Source organism: Carassius carassius, chromosome 34 (genome assembly GCF_963082965.1).
Source record: "Carassius carassius chromosome 34, fCarCar2.1, whole genome shotgun sequence".
Taxonomy (NCBI): Eukaryota; Metazoa; Chordata; class Actinopteri; order Cypriniformes; family Cyprinidae; genus Carassius; species Carassius carassius.
Genome location: NC_081788.1, coordinates 2,943,453 through 2,960,435, shown reverse-complemented (window position 1 = coordinate 2,960,435; position 16,983 = coordinate 2,943,453). Strand labels below are relative to the sequence as shown.

Here is a 16,983-nt window from a genome sequence, read left to right as displayed (position 1 = left end):
CTTTTGTTATTTTAATATTTTTACTTTTTTTTTTGCTTTATTTTAATTTTTAATTTAAATGTTACGTTTTGAAATTTTGTTGTATGCATTTGTCATTTCTATGTAATTCCTTTTTTTTTTTTTTTTTTGTAAATGTGTATAGGTAGTATTTATAAAGTTTTAGCTTTTAGTTTTGGAACTGTTTTTAGTTATTTTAATACTACAATTGATTGCTTCTGTTGTCCTCATTTTTAAGTCTGTAATGGTTGCATTGCAACTACATTCAACAACTGTTGTGCCAATCAAAGATTGGAAAAGAAAAATGATGGAATGCTTAAATCTCGATAATGAAATACTCAAGTTGAAAATCTTTACTTATGAACATTGTGATATTCGTTGGAAATAAAATTATATGACAATGGTCAATGGATGCCAAAATGATCGACCCATTTAGGTTTGGATTTAAAATGACACCAAAAATTAGGGAATCAATGAGCTCCTAGACAGAATGTGGTGCTACATGGCAGCTTTAGATGCTCTGATATATAATGTCGCAGAGTTTTTCAGTTGTATTCAGTTCTGGGGAATATGATGGCCAGTCAGTGGCATCAGTGCTCTCCAGAAACTGCCCTAGGAGTATGGTTATTGATTCACAATCACGTATGCTTCCTAACTGGACCGATTGATATCCTTGAAGTTTAATTGACTTTGTGTTATACTGAGTTCCTTAAAAACACATATATATAATTTTTTTTTTTGAGCAGTGAAATTACCAGAGCAGTTACATTGATGTGGTTTATATGATTAACTAACAATTCCTTTTTGTTTGTGTGTCAGGGGTCATGCATACGTGTGCCACCAGCGTGGAGAGGAACTCAAGGGTCATAATGTCCCTCCCTCCCCCTGGAGAGAGCGACCCGTGGAAGAATCTTTGATTTTGTTTGACAGGATGAGAAAGGGCATGTTTGCAGAGGGAGAAGTCACTCTCAGAATGAAGATGGTGATGGAAGATGGAAAAATGGACCCTGTGGCATATCGGATCAAATACACGCCACATCACAGGACAGGAGACACTTGGTAAGAAACCTTATTTTGCTCACATGGTGTGGTTTTTGTTTATTATTGTTGTGCTGTTATTTTCTTATATCCTGTTTACAGGTGTATATACCCCACATATGATTACACGCACTGTCTGTGTGACTCCATTGAGAACATCACACACTCACTGTGCACCAAAGAGTTTCAGTCCAGGTATGTCACTCAACCTTAATGCATTTTATTTTACCAGTATTATCTCAGTGTTTCAAGTGTGTAATGACACCAATTTCATTTTGATTCCAATTTACAAGTTCCTCATTGCTATTTGATTCCAACTTCAATTTTATTCAGTTCTGATTAATGTGGATATATATCAGATCAGTTTTCTTAAGGAAACTGAACAGTTGGCACATTAGTTTACTTTAAAGGTAGGGATGTAACAATTCACTCAACTCACGATTCGATTCTATTCACGATTTTGATTTCACAATTCGATTTTTGTATCTTGTTTTTTTTACAAAATGAGATTTAAGACAAATGATAAATTAAATGTGTAATTTTATTATTTCTTGGACAAAATGCTGCACGTTTCTTTGTGAAAATGAAATGTAATGCTATAATAATATAGCACTTGCATATCATTGATCTTTTGTTGGATTTAATTGCTTCTAAAGTCCTCATTTGTAAGTGGCTTTGGATAAAAGCTTCTGCTAAATAACCAAATTTAAATATAATTTAAATGTAAATAACAAAACTAAATTCTAATTTTAAACAAGCTCCAAATCAAATAAATAACACAAATAAAATAAATGTCTTCATATAAGCAAAATAAGGCTTTGTGTACTCTTTGCATTTAACATTAGAGGCAACCACTGCATTTTAATCATGATCCAAACAAATATGCTGCATACATGCAACATGAGCAGTTTTTAATCTAAACATTTGAAGCAAAAACAGAATGGTTTGACTTCAGTTTTGTAAAACTATACATAAAAAATAACTGCATGAGATGTAGATTCGCTCTCTGCCAGCAGGTGGCGCTTAAAGCGTTTCCTTGGTTTCTGCTGTAATAAAAGCAGCTCTGCACTTAATAAACTTTTCTAAAGACAGTAAGTTCCCCTCAGATATACATAAATATAAACTCTTACCCCTAATTGAATAGTGATTTATTTTATTTATTTTTTGTGCATCTCAACCAATTTTAATCATCACATTTTGAATCGATTATCAACCGGCTCACAGTTGATCGTTACATCCCTAGTAAAACTATCAATTCCAAACTGTTACATTTAATATATATTTTTAGATATAATAATCAACAGTTAAAAAGAGTTCTATACAACATTTTTAATTGCACATAAGGTTGTTTTTATGTTTAAAGATTTGCTGTTGAAAAATAAATGTTGTTACAGTGAAAATAGTAATTTATTTTCGTGAAAGATTTAATCAAACATGCATTTGAATAAAATTTCACTAACAGGTTAAGGTAAAATATAATGATTATTAGGGCTTAAAGTTCTCCAGCACCATGCCGGATTTCCGACATGCAGCATTTGGATGCGGAAAAAAAAACTACTTGTAAAATAATAATAATAATAATAATCTTGTTGATTTGATATTACTTCTGAGTCCATGAGTTTGCCTATCATTGGTATGAGAGGACCAAAGCTTCCTCTCTCACCCAAACTAACACTATCAGCCAATCAAAATATTTGCTCTTAGTAACACGAGACACGCTTTGCTTTAACCCCTGGATTATGTAGTATATTTAGGATAATTAGCAACATTCTCTTCTATATATACATTTTTTTAATTTACTAAAAAGTGTATGAACATTAATTGATTTATTGAGGTAAGCTTTATGTGTAGAGATGAAACGGTATGAACTTTTCATATCACATTTATAATGATCAAAATGATCACCAATGATTATCAGAATCATTACGGTACTGACAAAATGTGGTAATGTTCAGTCATCAAAAATGAAATACTGAGACACACATAATGAAATTATTGAAAACTATAATAAAATGTAATTATCAGTTTTCTGTTTGTTTTTTAAATTAGCAGAACTTTTTTTTTGAATAAACATTAATAACATTAAAGGGGTGCTATTATGCCTTTTCAACTTTAGTTAGTCTTTAATCTTGCTGTTTGAGCATAAGATCTGCAAAGTTACAAAACTCAAAGTCCAGTTCAAAAGGAGATATTTTATTTAACAGAAATCACTTTTCAGAAACAACAAACAAATAGTTTTGACTACGACAAATATTTTCCGGGATTTGTGATATTCAAATTACTGACAAATGGGATGAGACCTGGTTGAGCTGCTCTAGAGAAGGCAACGAGTGTTATCACTATGTTGGAGACATGCTAGCTTTCCCAAGGCAGATGAACTTAGAGTGGTTATAATCGTCCGGGTTTAAATCGTGCTCAAATTGATTCGATTTTGATGCAATATTTACACTGAAGCTGGCAGCAGGTGGCTGTGTGATAAGGGGCATAACATTTCACGACCAGTGCCGAGTAGACCTGTGCCGGTATTCGGCAATGCGATATGTCATGGTAATGAATATGCACAATGTTGTTATTGTGGGTACTTCTAAATACCGTGAATTATTATATATTACAAATTATTCAGAATTTGGAATGCTTTTTAAGAATACTTTTACCATCAACTGGTCAAAATGAACAACACCGCTGTATGCTGCTTGAAAGAGCTTGTGCACTCTGATGTACACAAGCACACATGAGAAATACATGGGGAACACGTGAGAGACACGAAATACCAATTGGTCTTTATAGTTCGTTCACATTTTAATCTGTGTTAAACTTTTCACTTTATTTTTCTGTATTGCTTTATTGTATTTAAATGATCACTTATTTTTATAAGAAAAAAAATATTAAACCTGTTATACTGTATTGTGACGACTTTTTTTTATATATATATAAATTTTGTATGCTGTGATGAAAGCAATTAATCGCAACCTGAAATTGAATAACCTAAACAAAATCAAGACTTTGTAAAAGAGCATAAAAGGACCCCTTTAACACTGATGGATAAATTTTAAAAGATATTGGTTGGGTGACATAACTTATCTACTAATGTGTACTTCATGTTAAAATAGTTATATATAATAATAAACTTCACATTTCCACAATTGTGTGCAGCATACTAATAAAATGATGTTATAACTATTATTTAATGCAAAAAAAAATAAACATCTCAAAATAAAATTATATGTGAGAGTTCACGACATATGTTGTTGGTACAACAGACCATATGCATATAAATAAACTGTTATGCAGTGATATATAAAGAGTAGAATAGAGCTGTTTCACAATATGACTTATCATATTTTGTAGTTTAGTACATTGGAACACTGTATTGAAAACATGTTCAGAAGTTTCTCTATGAAAGATAAGCAGGATCTTTTACTAATAGAACATTGCTGTATATACAACATTCTTGTTTTTGTCTCTCCCTCTCAGACGATCATCATATTTTTGGTTGTGCAATGCTCTGGATGTGTACTGCCCAGTGCAGTGGGAATATGGCCGACTCAACCTCACTTACACTGTTGTTTCCAAGAGAAAGATCATTAGACTGGTGGAAACAGGAATTGTTAGGTAACACATCCAATTTTTTTTGTGTGTGTGCCATTTAATTGTGAATTGGAAATGTATGTAATATGTTGGTCTCTTGTGTTGTATTTTCCAGAGATTGGGATGATCCACGACTTTTTACCCTCACAGCTCTCAGGAGACGTGGGTTCCCTCCACAAGCTATTAACAATTTCTGTGCCCGGGTGAGAGAAAAAAAAAAAATGGGGTAGCATTGTTTTATGTCATAAGTAGTACAAATCAACATATGTGAAAGATTGAATGGGAGCATTGATCTCCAGTATTGGTCCACCAGTACTTTTTTTTGCTGATACAGATAAGCACAATTGTAAAATACAGCTGAAAACGTATTAATCATTCATAGTATTAAAAAATCAGTAAGATAAATGAAAACTTTCCACTTAATATAAAATAGTGATTGTACATATTACGTGTTATAGATATCATATTTTAAATTATTTTGATCATTCATTAAAAAAGTTCTATACAAGTAAAAAAAATAAATTAAAAATAAATTCGATGGCAGCTTCTCCATGATTTGCTTGATCTGCTTTGCAATCGTATTTTAGTACTTTTTCCACAAAGATATGGTTAAAAACCTATGAATAAATACAGTATTACCATCATTGCTCTTTCATTTAAGTTGATTAATTGAATGAACAGTAGCCTGCCCACCGTTTGAAGTCTGAAGTTTAAAGTTGCTTTCTTGCACATCCAGTGACCTCCGTAAATGTTCTGAACAGTTTCCGTTCACACAGCTTGGATCCACAACGTTCATAAGTTGTAATGAGTGCAGGATGTTTGTATGCAGACTGATACAGTGCTCACTAATAGAGTGGTTCTCAATCAGAGGGTCAGGACACACTAAGGAGCCTCAGCACACTTCCAAAGAGGCAGCAAAATCACTTTAGCTCATTTGAAATAAGTTGTAAATGGAAATAAACTGACATCATACTTCTTAATTTCTTCAAAAATAAATAAACATATATATATTTATGTTTAAAAAATATGGAAGAAAATATATTAATAAATCTGCTTTAGTCAGTACAACAGAAATGATCTAATGATCTATTAGCTGGAGTTGTCAAAGTTTGCAAGGTCCATAAAATTAAATGAATAGCCATTAAAATACTTGTTTATTAGAAACCCTTTGTCAGCATCTGTTGTTCTGCTTTAGGTGGGTGTGACTGTTGCCCAGACCACCATGGAGCCACACCTGTTAGAGGCATGTGTTAGGGAGGTGCTTAACGACACCGCTCCTCGTGCCATGGCCGTACTTGAGCCTCTCAAAGTCACCATCACCAACCTATCAGCCAAAGCACAGGTGAACACATGCATAAGTTCATTACATGTAATAAACTACATCTAGCCAGTCATTATTGAAAAATAAATCCCAACAGTTCAGCAACCTGCAGTTTTGTTGTAATGACTAACTGGAGTTACATTATTCTGCTTAAGTGACTACTTATCAAATAAATAAACCAGTGAAAATTAAATATTCACATACCTAATATTTTAATGAGTTTAAGGAGTAAACATAATTGAATTGAATGAGCTTAATCTAACTAGTTTAGCTAAAAGCTTATGTTAAAAAAGTCTATCTACAATTCTCCTTTGCAAAAAGACAAACGCTGCAGCAATGTTACATGTTTATATATAATAATTTGTTGCTTTTTTTATGAATTAGTTAGATAAGTAGATAAATAAGTATTAGCATTTCGGTTTTCCTTCATTCAGCTCTTTCTTGCTTTTTATCAATTTATGCTAACTATTAAAAATAATACCTCCTGAGGTCATTAACTGTAGTTGCTAGGTGTCTTAAAACAAAGACTGTGGATAGCAATGATATGTTGCTATTGACCACAGTAAAATATAATTTAGGATATGTAGATGGATGCATAAACATACTGTCATAACCTCAGTGGATCACTGCTTTGTTTTTCCCCTATTCAGAAGGAGGTTCAAGTCCCAGACTTCCCAGCCAATGAAGCCAAGGGCAGTCATGTGGTTCCCTTCTCAAAGACCGTCTTTATTGAGAAGAGTGACTTCAGAGAGGTTTTTTTCTTTAAGATGTTTATATATATTTTTTATAAATGGATTAGCATTCCATATAAGCAGAATTGACCCTATTTTTGCTTTTTTATGTGAATTTGCTGTAGGTGATGGAGAAGGGCTATAAGCGCCTGACTCCAGATCAGCCAGTAGGTTTGAGACATGCGGGATGTGTCATCTCTGTACAGCGTGTCATCAAGGTGAAAGACCACTCACTTTCCTATAGTTCACATGACCTACTTGTTTCAGTAGATTAGACATTTAACAGGCCTTTATAAAATTATTTAGCAGTTAAGATTAATTACTAGAAATCCTACACCATGTGAATGCAAAATGAGTATATTGTGAGTTTGGAGTGTGCTTATGAAGGCAAATAACAGACAAGTCAATGTTATAGACATTGGTTTAATTTGTTATTCCCCTTTCATTTCACAAGTTGATGCACCATTCAAAACATAATTTAGTTTATATTTTAAGGTGAAGTTTAGCAAATCTATATATTATAACATTTGATTAATCTCTCATTTAATTGTGTAATTCCTGATTAACTCTGTGATTTTGAACAAATCTGGTGAGTTAATGATTCAGTTACTAACTTGTAATGTATTCACTTGTCAACACCACCTGATGTTACGATAAAAGGGTCACTGAAAAATTCCCACCACTAAATCACAGACTGAAAGCAAACTGAAGAGTACAAATACAGTCAGGTGGAGTGACACAAACAGTGAAATGTCCCAGTTATTGTACTTCAGCACTCTTTTTGTTCAGACAAATTTAAGAATCAACTCAGAACTAAATGTTGAATAATGCATTATAAATAACAGTATTTAATATCTTCCCCTTTATTTCAGGATGGCTGTGGTAATGTGTGTGAGCTAGAGGTGACGTGTGCCAGCTCAGACTCTGTAGAAAAACCCAAAGCATTCATTCAGTGGGTGAGCGATCCACTCCAGTGTGAAGTGCGCCTGTATGAAAGACTGTAAGTCTCCTTGTGTACTGAAACCCCAGAAATTACTTTGAATATTTTATGTCACATAGTGTCCCATCCTCACTCTCTCTCTTTTCTGTCTGTAGGTTTCTCCATAAAAACCCAGAGGACTCAGCTGAAGTTCCTGCTGGATTCCTGAGTGACATTAACCCTGTAAGGAAAATGATTTATCTGAAGATCTGAAAACTTCTTACCCTAAGTAGATGAGCAGTGGTAGTAGTGAATAACTAACCACCACAAACGAATGCATTTATGCTATATTAAACTAAAGCAAGCAACTGCAGAATCTTTATTTAATAATAAAGACTTTCCTCTTTTTGGTTGTTACTTTTTAAAAGATTTGATAGTTTCACTAATTACTGTTTTTCCTTTTTTGTTCTTAGTATTCCCTAACAGTGATTGAAAGTGCCTTAGTAGACCATTCTGTGGGCAAGGCCAAAGTGTTTGATAAGTTTCAGTTTGAGAGAGTGGGTTATTTTTCTGTTGACCCTGATAGCACATCTGAAAAGGTACTTCCAGAAACACTCACATTTAAAATATATTATATAGATACACAAAACATACAGTGGAGGAAAGCAATGCTTAATCTTTGTCCCCTTTTTCTCCCCAGTTGGTTTTCAACAGAACCGTTACACTCAAGGAGGACCCAGGAAAGATATGACAGGACTGCGAGACAGAAGCTGTACTTTCAGCTGCACCGCCATTATGCATCACAACGCAGCTTTCAATGAAATCAAATAAACCAGGGAATTTAATGTCTTCTATCCATATTGTGTAAAACCTTTTTTAACTGTTCAAGTGCTGGGCTGTTTTGTATAAGCTTTTCAGTCTGCTGGGGTTCGGCATCTATGAAATAAACTAATTAAAGATTTTGACTTGATGGCTTGATGCTAACATGTGAAATTGAGTTTACACATTAAAACCTGCATGGCTTTCTTGGATAATCCATCTTTCCTGTGAACAACAAACAAATCCATTTACATTTCTATGGGAGAATTGTAACGATCCTTCAACAGAATACCAGATTAGGGTTAATGCATTCTAATTCATAAAATGTTAAAGGTTCCCTTGATGGTGTCCTACTTTTAGTACATTTTCAAGATATTCTTTTGATGTTATAACTACATTTACAGAAGTGCAATATAAGTGAAATCAGAACTTCATGATTTTAGTCACAGCTATATAGGTACTAATGATTTTACAGGTAAGGCAAGTATTATTAAATATCAAACAGGTTTTAATGTGTCTTCCAATGAGAATAGCACAACCTATTTGTACATTGCTTACAAAGCACAACTACGCTATTTATTTAAACCATTTTAGCCATTGTACTGAAAAGCCATGAATTTGCATGTGCTATTTTGTCAAAATAACTCGTCACAATTTGCCAAAATTTAAACCACATTGAAATGGCTACCACACAGAGCCCTGATGCAGTATTGGATACGAATTAACTTGGGTGACATATACGCAGAGAAGCAGTAATGCTCATTCACATTACATGGGTTTGGACAAATGAAGATAACAGACACAAATTTTCTCTTTGTATAGGGTTGTTAAAAGGTAACAGTTAAAGGTGTCTGGACACCTTGAAATGTATGGTGGCCAGCATAGGTGCAGTTATTATATAAAGTCATGATATCATGATGACTCGATATTCTCTTTTAAAAGAAAACAAACATAACCCCAGGTATTTATTCAATACAGTGCCTAAATTAACGAAAAATAAAGCCTCAACAAGTGTTGACATTTCCCAACAGCATAGTACAAATGACTTTATGAACTACTTTACTTCTAAAATCGATACTATTAGAGATAAAATTGTAACCTTTCAGCCGTCAGCTACAGTATCGCATCAGACAGTGCACTATAGACCCCCTGAGGAACAGTTCCACTCATTCTCTACTATAGACGAGGAAGATTTGTATAAACTTGTAAAATCATCTAAACCAACAACATGTATGTTAGACCCTATACCATCTAAGTTCCTAAAAGAGGTGCTTCCAGAAGTGATAGATCCTCTTCTGACTATTATTTATACCTCATTATGATTAGGATATGTCCCCAAAACCTTCAAACTGGCTGTTATTAAGCCTCTCATCTAAAAAAAACACAACTTGACCCCAAAGAACTAGTTAATTATAGACCGATCTCGAATCTCCCTTTTCTGTCCAAGATACTAGAAAAGGTAGTATCCTCACAATTATATTCCTTCTTAGAGAAAAATGGTATCTGTGAGGATTTCCAGTCAGGATTTAGACCGTTTCATAGTACTGAGACTGCTCCCTTAGAGTTACAAATGACCTGCTCTTATCATCTGATCGTGGTTGTATCTCTCTATTAGTTCTATTGGAACTTAGTGCTGCGTTTGACACTATTGATCACAACATTCTTTTGCATAGACTTCAACACTTTGTTGGCATTAATGGAAGTGCATTGAAGAGCATGGTTTAAATCTTACTTATATGACCGCCATCAATTCGTAGCAGTGAATGAAGATGTATCATATTGATCACAAGTGCAGTATGGAGTACCTCAAGGCTCAGTACTAGGGCCGCTACTCTTCATGCTTTATATGTTAACCTTGGGAGATATCATCAGGAAACATGGTGTTAGCTTTCACTGTTATGCTGATGATACTCAGCTCTATATTTCTTCGCGTGCCGGTGAAACACACCAATTTGAAAAACTAATGGAATGCATAGTCGATATAAAAAACTGGATGACAAGTAATTTCTTACTGCTAAATTCTGAAAAAACAGAGGTGTTAATTATAGGACCTAAAAACTCTGCATGTATTAACATAGAACGCTGTCTAAGACTTGATGGCTGCTCTGTCAATTCTTCGTCATCAGTTAGGAACCTAGGTGTGCTATTTGATCGCAATCTTTCCTTAGAAAGCCACGTTTCTAGCATTTGTAAAACTGCATTTTTCCATCTCAAAAATATATCAAAATTACGGCCTATGCTCTCAATGTCAAATGCAGAAATGTTAATCAATGCATTTATGACCTCAAGGTTAGATTATTGTAATGCTTTATTGGGTGGTTGTTCTGCACGCTTAGTAAACAAACTACAGCTAGTCCAAAATGCAGCAGCAAGAGTTCTTACTAGAACCAGGAAGTATGACCCTATTAGCCCGGTCCTGTCAACACTGCACTGGCTCTCTATTAAACATTGTATAGATTTTAAAATATTGCTTATTACTTATAAAGCCCTGAATGGTTTAGCACCTCAGTATATGAATGAGCTCCTGTTACATTAGAATCCTCCACGTCCACTGCGTTCTCAAAACTCGTATCCAGACCAGATGGTAGATCGGCACCTAGAATGGACCTCTACAGCCCTGAAAGACAGCAGAGACCAGGACAACTAGAGCCCCAGATGCAGATCCCCTGTAAAGACCTTGTCTCAGACGACCACTGGGACAAGACCACAGGAAACAGATTATTCTTCTGCAAAATCTGACTTTGCTGCTGCCGGGAATTGAACTACTGGTTTCGTCTGGTCAGAGGAGAACTGGCCCCCCAACTGAGCCTGGTTTCTCCTAAGGTTTTTTCTCCATTCTGTCACCAATGGAGTTTTGGTTCCTTGCCGCTGTCACCTCTGGCTTGCTTAGTTGGGGACACTTCATCTACAGCGATATCGTTGACTTGATTGCAAATAAATGCACAGACACTATTTAAACTGAACAGAGATGACATCACTGAATTCAATGATGAACTGCCTTTAACTGTCATTTTGCATTATTGACACTAAACAAAATACATTGTGTCAAAGTAACTGAACAACATTCATTAGGAAAACAAAGCGCTATATAAATAAAGGTGACTTGACTTGACTATCCTAATGCAAACCGAAAGAACATTCAATGAAGGGTAAAAAAATGTAGGGTGGAACTTGATTTTTATTCACAGTCATCTGATATGGGTGTTTCATATCTGAATGGAGCCAGTTACTACATTTTTTTATCAAAATTACAGCCATAAAATCTTTTCTTTTAGAATAATAAGCATTGTTGAATTGGGCACATCATTACCAGAAATATAAAATAAATGGCATAAACACTGATTTCTTGTAATGTTCAGGTTTCATGATGTTGATGCCAAGCTTCTCAAGGCTTACACACACACACAGAGCAGAAGAGCACTTTCAGTCTTTATTTGAAATAAACGACACAACAGCTCTTATAGGTGGTGTAAAATTTGCATACTCATTCAGCTTCTTTTTCAGCATCCCAAAAATCTCCTCAAGCTGCCCATCCAAACACCCAACAACCTCTTCAGCTGCACCTAGACAGATAGATGGATCCAATGCTAATGACTGTGTTGACTGTTACCAGTTTTAGTCTGATTAATGTTAGATTATCAATGTAAGATGCTTAAAAAAACGTACTTGGGCCAGCCTCGTTGTTTTCTGTGAAATGCTCTGCTTATGAATGGAATGACTGTTTGTGTACATACACTGTAATAGCCCATGAAATAATCCCATAACAAAATGTCTGCTTCCATTTTAAATCTGTATCTCAGAAAATACTGTGACACAGCTGACATTAAATAGACACAAGTCCACAATAAGCATATTTTGACTGGTCTGTTTCATATCTACATACTGTATGTGAACTGCGTCTCACAAAGAGACCAAAGTTGCTTCACCTGTGGTGATGACTGGTACAGCATCAACACACATTCCATCTTCAGTGAATGCAGTGTGTCCTGCTTGTTTTAAAGAACAATGTTGTGACATCTTTTCTATGATATCTCTTCATAGACAACTATTATTTATTTAGTATTGTTTTATTTCAGCAGGTGGATAAAAAATTTTCCTATTCACCTGTCACTGACGTTGTCTCCCATGATTGTTCCAGTTCTAAGGGTTTAAAAAGCTCGTCTGAAAGATCCTTCCCTGAAAAGAAACCCAAATATTGCAATTATATACATCATGCTAAAACATTTGTTGTTAGACTGTATACTGTATATACACACACACACTCCACTTCCAGGTTCAGCACATGCTTTTTGAAAAAGATTGTGGTATAATCTGTAGTGAAATATAATAAAAAAAAAAAATATGATTCAATATTCAAGTAGTGACAAATTGCGCATGTACATAAGATATAATTGATGTGAAGCTTTTTTCTCAGTCCCACTGATTTATGTATGTTTTGTGCGGGCATCTCAGACTCTCAAAATGTCATTACTGAACATGAATTTCCTTTTTTCCAAAACACCGTTGCTATTTATCATGTAACCATTATTACATTTTTGTCAATCATCACAAAATTTATTTTAGAGATATGCTGATCCGATATTCAGTACCTGTATCACTCCGATACTGTCATTTTTTTCTGGGTTCCTGTCAGGCCCGATATTGTGTGTATACTATTCTGTTTGTTAAGCCCCATAAAAACATTATAAAACACCATAAAGTTTTTGTGCACTATATTCAAAGTGGTCTGAAACTGTTCCGTGTTATAATGTGAGGTACATGTGAATATTTAAGTCGTTACTAAACTCTTTCTGCTGTGGCTGTCTGTCATCATTCATTCAGCATTCAAACTCTGCATTCCGTTTGGTTACACCAGTCAAGACGATAAAACTCTCTCTGAGATTCAGTGTTCCTATTATTATACTTGATCTGTATATAAAGATCAAAGGTTTTGCATAAAAGGACTTTATCTTGCTGGAGTTTAGTGCTGTTTCTGAAGCATGCTACTCTCTACCAGTCTGTTAGAGATCACTACACTGGATTAAAGAGCTGAACTGTTTGACGTCTGTACTTCCCGGTCAGAGAGCACCTGTCCATCAAAAGCTCACTATCCAATCAGAGTAGATCACCGTTAACCCCGCCCCCACGAGAGGTTTGTGTCAAAACTCCAAACGAAAAACTGCGAAGCAAAAGCGAAATCTGTGGCAATGCATTCAGAATCCACGATCAGCGAAAACGAATCTTTGAAAAACATTAACAAAAATGAAGCATGTTACATTTGTGCAACTGTGTTAATTTTTTTCATTTTCATTGTGTTTTTCTGCTTTTGTAATGGCATATGTTTGATAGTTTCTGAAAAAGTTACGTTCAGTTTTATAAAGTTACGTTCATTATTATTGAACTATAGGCTATCCACAACAACAAATATATATATATATATATATATATATATATATATATATATATATATATATATATATATATATATATATATATATATATATATTTGTTGTTGTGGATAGCCTATTGATTTCAATTATTCAATGTTTTTCCCCTGACACTGCACTGAATCAAATACGTAAATATCCTTGCCAAACTGAGTCAAAACTTTCTTTTTTTTTAAATCAACAAAGCATGAGAAGATTCTGGTTAATTTACTTGTCATTTAGTTCATGTACTGTGTAGAAATTGTCTGGTGTGCAATATTTTGGTTGGAAGCCAATGGATGTTGCAGAAAAGTTTACCATTGGTTTAAATACATACACCATGGTAGTTGTTGGGGTTGAATTTGTATCCTCTTTTATAAATAGGGGTAATAATAAAATAAAAAGTTTAAAATAAACCTCTCTAGGTAGAATATTTATTATAGCATATTTTTTAGACACCTCACCCATTCAACATTCGGACCCGTAAGCCCCCTTCTTTATATTTGTGACCCTAGATCTTAAGTGTGCATTTTTCGATACATCATCGGAAAGCTGAATAAATAAGCTTTCCATTTTCCGTTTCTTAGGATATGACATCTTGTCTTACAATGCAAATTACTAATAAAAATGAAGTTTTTATATATTTACGGTTGGAAATTTACAAAATATCTTCCTGAAACATGATCTTTACTTAACCTATTTGTGCCCCAATTTTTCTGAATGGTTTCATGCATATAGTCATGTTCATATCTTTTTTATCCATATCCATATCATATCCATATCATATATGTCCTATGTGAACATGTTTTGCATTTATTTTTCCCAGGTATTTTTTTTTTCTCGAAAATCATATTTGAATGTGCGGCAACGTTGCTGGTGGGCAAATATGTTGTATTCACCCCTTCAGTGTCAAATTTGAATAGGAGGAGACCATTTGGGATCTAACTCAAAATAACTGCTTTCAACAGATCAATCTTTATTCATAAACAAATTTATCATGCATAAAAGTCATAGAACATTTGATGCACACCCAAAAAAAAAGGCTGAATCTAGCTTATTATCTCTTGAATATGATAACACAACAAATCCATTTGTCTTAAAATGGTGTAACATATTGCAGAACAAAGTGCAGCCATTAAGTTGACCCAACAGGGTATTGTGTATCAATAAGCTAAATGAAAATAAATAAATACAAATTAATAGAATTAAGAAAATATTACATCTATATAATAAAAAGGGTATACCTGAATGAAAATTACACATTTAACTGTTTGGTTACAAACATTCTGCAAAATATCTTATTTTGTGTTCAACAGAAGAAAGAATCTCATAAGTTTGCAACCTGAAGATGACACAATTTCTATTTTTGGGTAAACTTTCCCTTATGTAAGCAGTTTTAGTATAAGTAGCCTACAAGGAGTACTGCAGTGAAGGTACAAGTAGATGTATAAATTTACATAAACATATTTGCATACTATACTTTGTGGTGTAAATATGTAAAATCTCATATATTTAATGAATAGGCACATATTGATTAGGTCAAATGGATTAACCTAGACAAAAGTCCTTGATATTCATGAAATTACTAATATCATTTTTTACAGTACATGATTATTTAAATAAGTATCATTTGTAGGCTACACCCATGATTGTTTATTTATTTACTTATTATTAAACATGCAGGTACATGTATTTTAATTCTTAGAAGTGTGTTAAATGAAAATAAGTAAAATAAATACATAAAAAATAAATAAATAAAATAAAATAAAAATAAATAGAATGAAGAAAATATTACATCTATATAATAAAAAAAAGGTATACCTGAAAGAAAATTACACTTTTATTTAGGCCCATAGTATTCAATGGCTGACTGTAATAGGTGATTTCATATAATAATGTATATATAAACTCATTACTTGTCTGAATTTCAGCATTATAATGGAATCAAGCTACTAGTCATAAAATGTATTAGGGTCCTTGACCAATTAGAATGAAATGCATCCAAACTGGATAAAGGGGCCTCAATATTGTGCCCCTTACAAGACATAATGTCATAAAATGTAGAAAAAGACACACCTTTTGTGTGACTGACTGAAGTTTGTAAACTGCTGCTGTCTCTTGAAAACTGGAAATCTCCACCCCCAATGGCAAAAGTAGACCCAGAAGTAGAGCTGTGGATAGATTGCTCTCTCATCTCCTCCTTTTGACAGATTTATTCCTTATCAAATTAAGGTGTACTGTACAGTAGTGATGTCAGTTAAAGCGTTAAGTTATGTTTAAGGTGGGATATTATGAAAGCAAAAAGCACTAAACAAGACCAATGACCTTGATTTATTAACCTGTTTACACTGTATACTCCATTTCCCCATGATATGTACTTACAACCCTTACGAAAATAACCATGGTTTTATTATAGTAAAACTGTAGTAACCCATGGTTTTTTGGCGGGTTGACTACCATTTGTATAACCACAGATTTACTACAAATACCATGGTTATACTATGGTTAATTTAGCAAAACCATGGTTAATTTGTGGTTACCATGGATTAACTATAGTAACCGGTTTTTTGGTTTTATTTGTAGTAAAACCATGGTTAATTTTTGTAAGGGAAGTTATTTGCCTACCGGCATATAACTATAGTTGCCCCTTGGACTTTTGACTAAGTATTAAAAAAAACTATAGATCTCCTGGAAGATCTGTTTTGTTTGGATGATTCGACCTTAATACTTATTAGTAACTTGAAAACTACATTTCTTTGGGAGGGTTTGCCTTCGCCTTTTTTTTTTTAAATAATTTATTTGGTCGTTTGCTTGCATGTCCTTGAACAAATAAAACATGGATAAAAAATAAAATAAAAATATTTACAAAAGGAAAATGACAACTATAAACTGCGGCAACTAAATGGGTTAATATCATAGACTGTATAATATCCTAATGATTTTTTCGCACAAAAGAAAAATCTACAATCAACGGATTATTATCTTATCGTATTTCTATGACATTAACAATGTTATACGGAATTTTTAGTACGTAGTGCTTGTTCGTGAATTGGATTCACCCTATGTTTCTTTCCTGCTTGAGACGCTTCCGTCTGATCGAATGATTGGTTAAACTGTACAGTCAAGCGTTTCCAAGTAATTGTCTATTGGCGGACGGGACGTCAC

The 16,983-nt window shown here is 33.8% G+C and overlaps 1 protein-coding gene across 1 annotated transcript in view; it reads left to right on the top strand.

The window, feature by feature from the left end:
• The window catches only part of LOC132115322 (glutamine--tRNA ligase-like), a 28,375-nt gene extending 19,816 nt beyond the window's left edge, over positions 1-8,559 (top strand). The window contains exons 13-23 of the mRNA XM_059523722.1: positions 817-1,056; positions 1,138-1,230; positions 4,510-4,647; positions 4,739-4,826; positions 5,819-5,965; positions 6,595-6,696; positions 6,801-6,893; positions 7,548-7,675; positions 7,771-7,837; positions 8,068-8,193; positions 8,295-8,559. Coding sequence (XP_059379705.1) covers positions 817-1,056; positions 1,138-1,230; positions 4,510-4,647; positions 4,739-4,826; positions 5,819-5,965; positions 6,595-6,696; positions 6,801-6,893; positions 7,548-7,675; positions 7,771-7,837; positions 8,068-8,193; positions 8,295-8,345 — 1,273 coding nt within the window. The 3' untranslated portion in view covers positions 8,346-8,559. The remainder of the gene's footprint in view (positions 1-816; positions 1,057-1,137; positions 1,231-4,509; positions 4,648-4,738; positions 4,827-5,818; positions 5,966-6,594; positions 6,697-6,800; positions 6,894-7,547; positions 7,676-7,770; positions 7,838-8,067; positions 8,194-8,294) is intronic.
• The last annotated feature ends 8,424 nt before the right edge of the window (positions 8,560-16,983 follow it).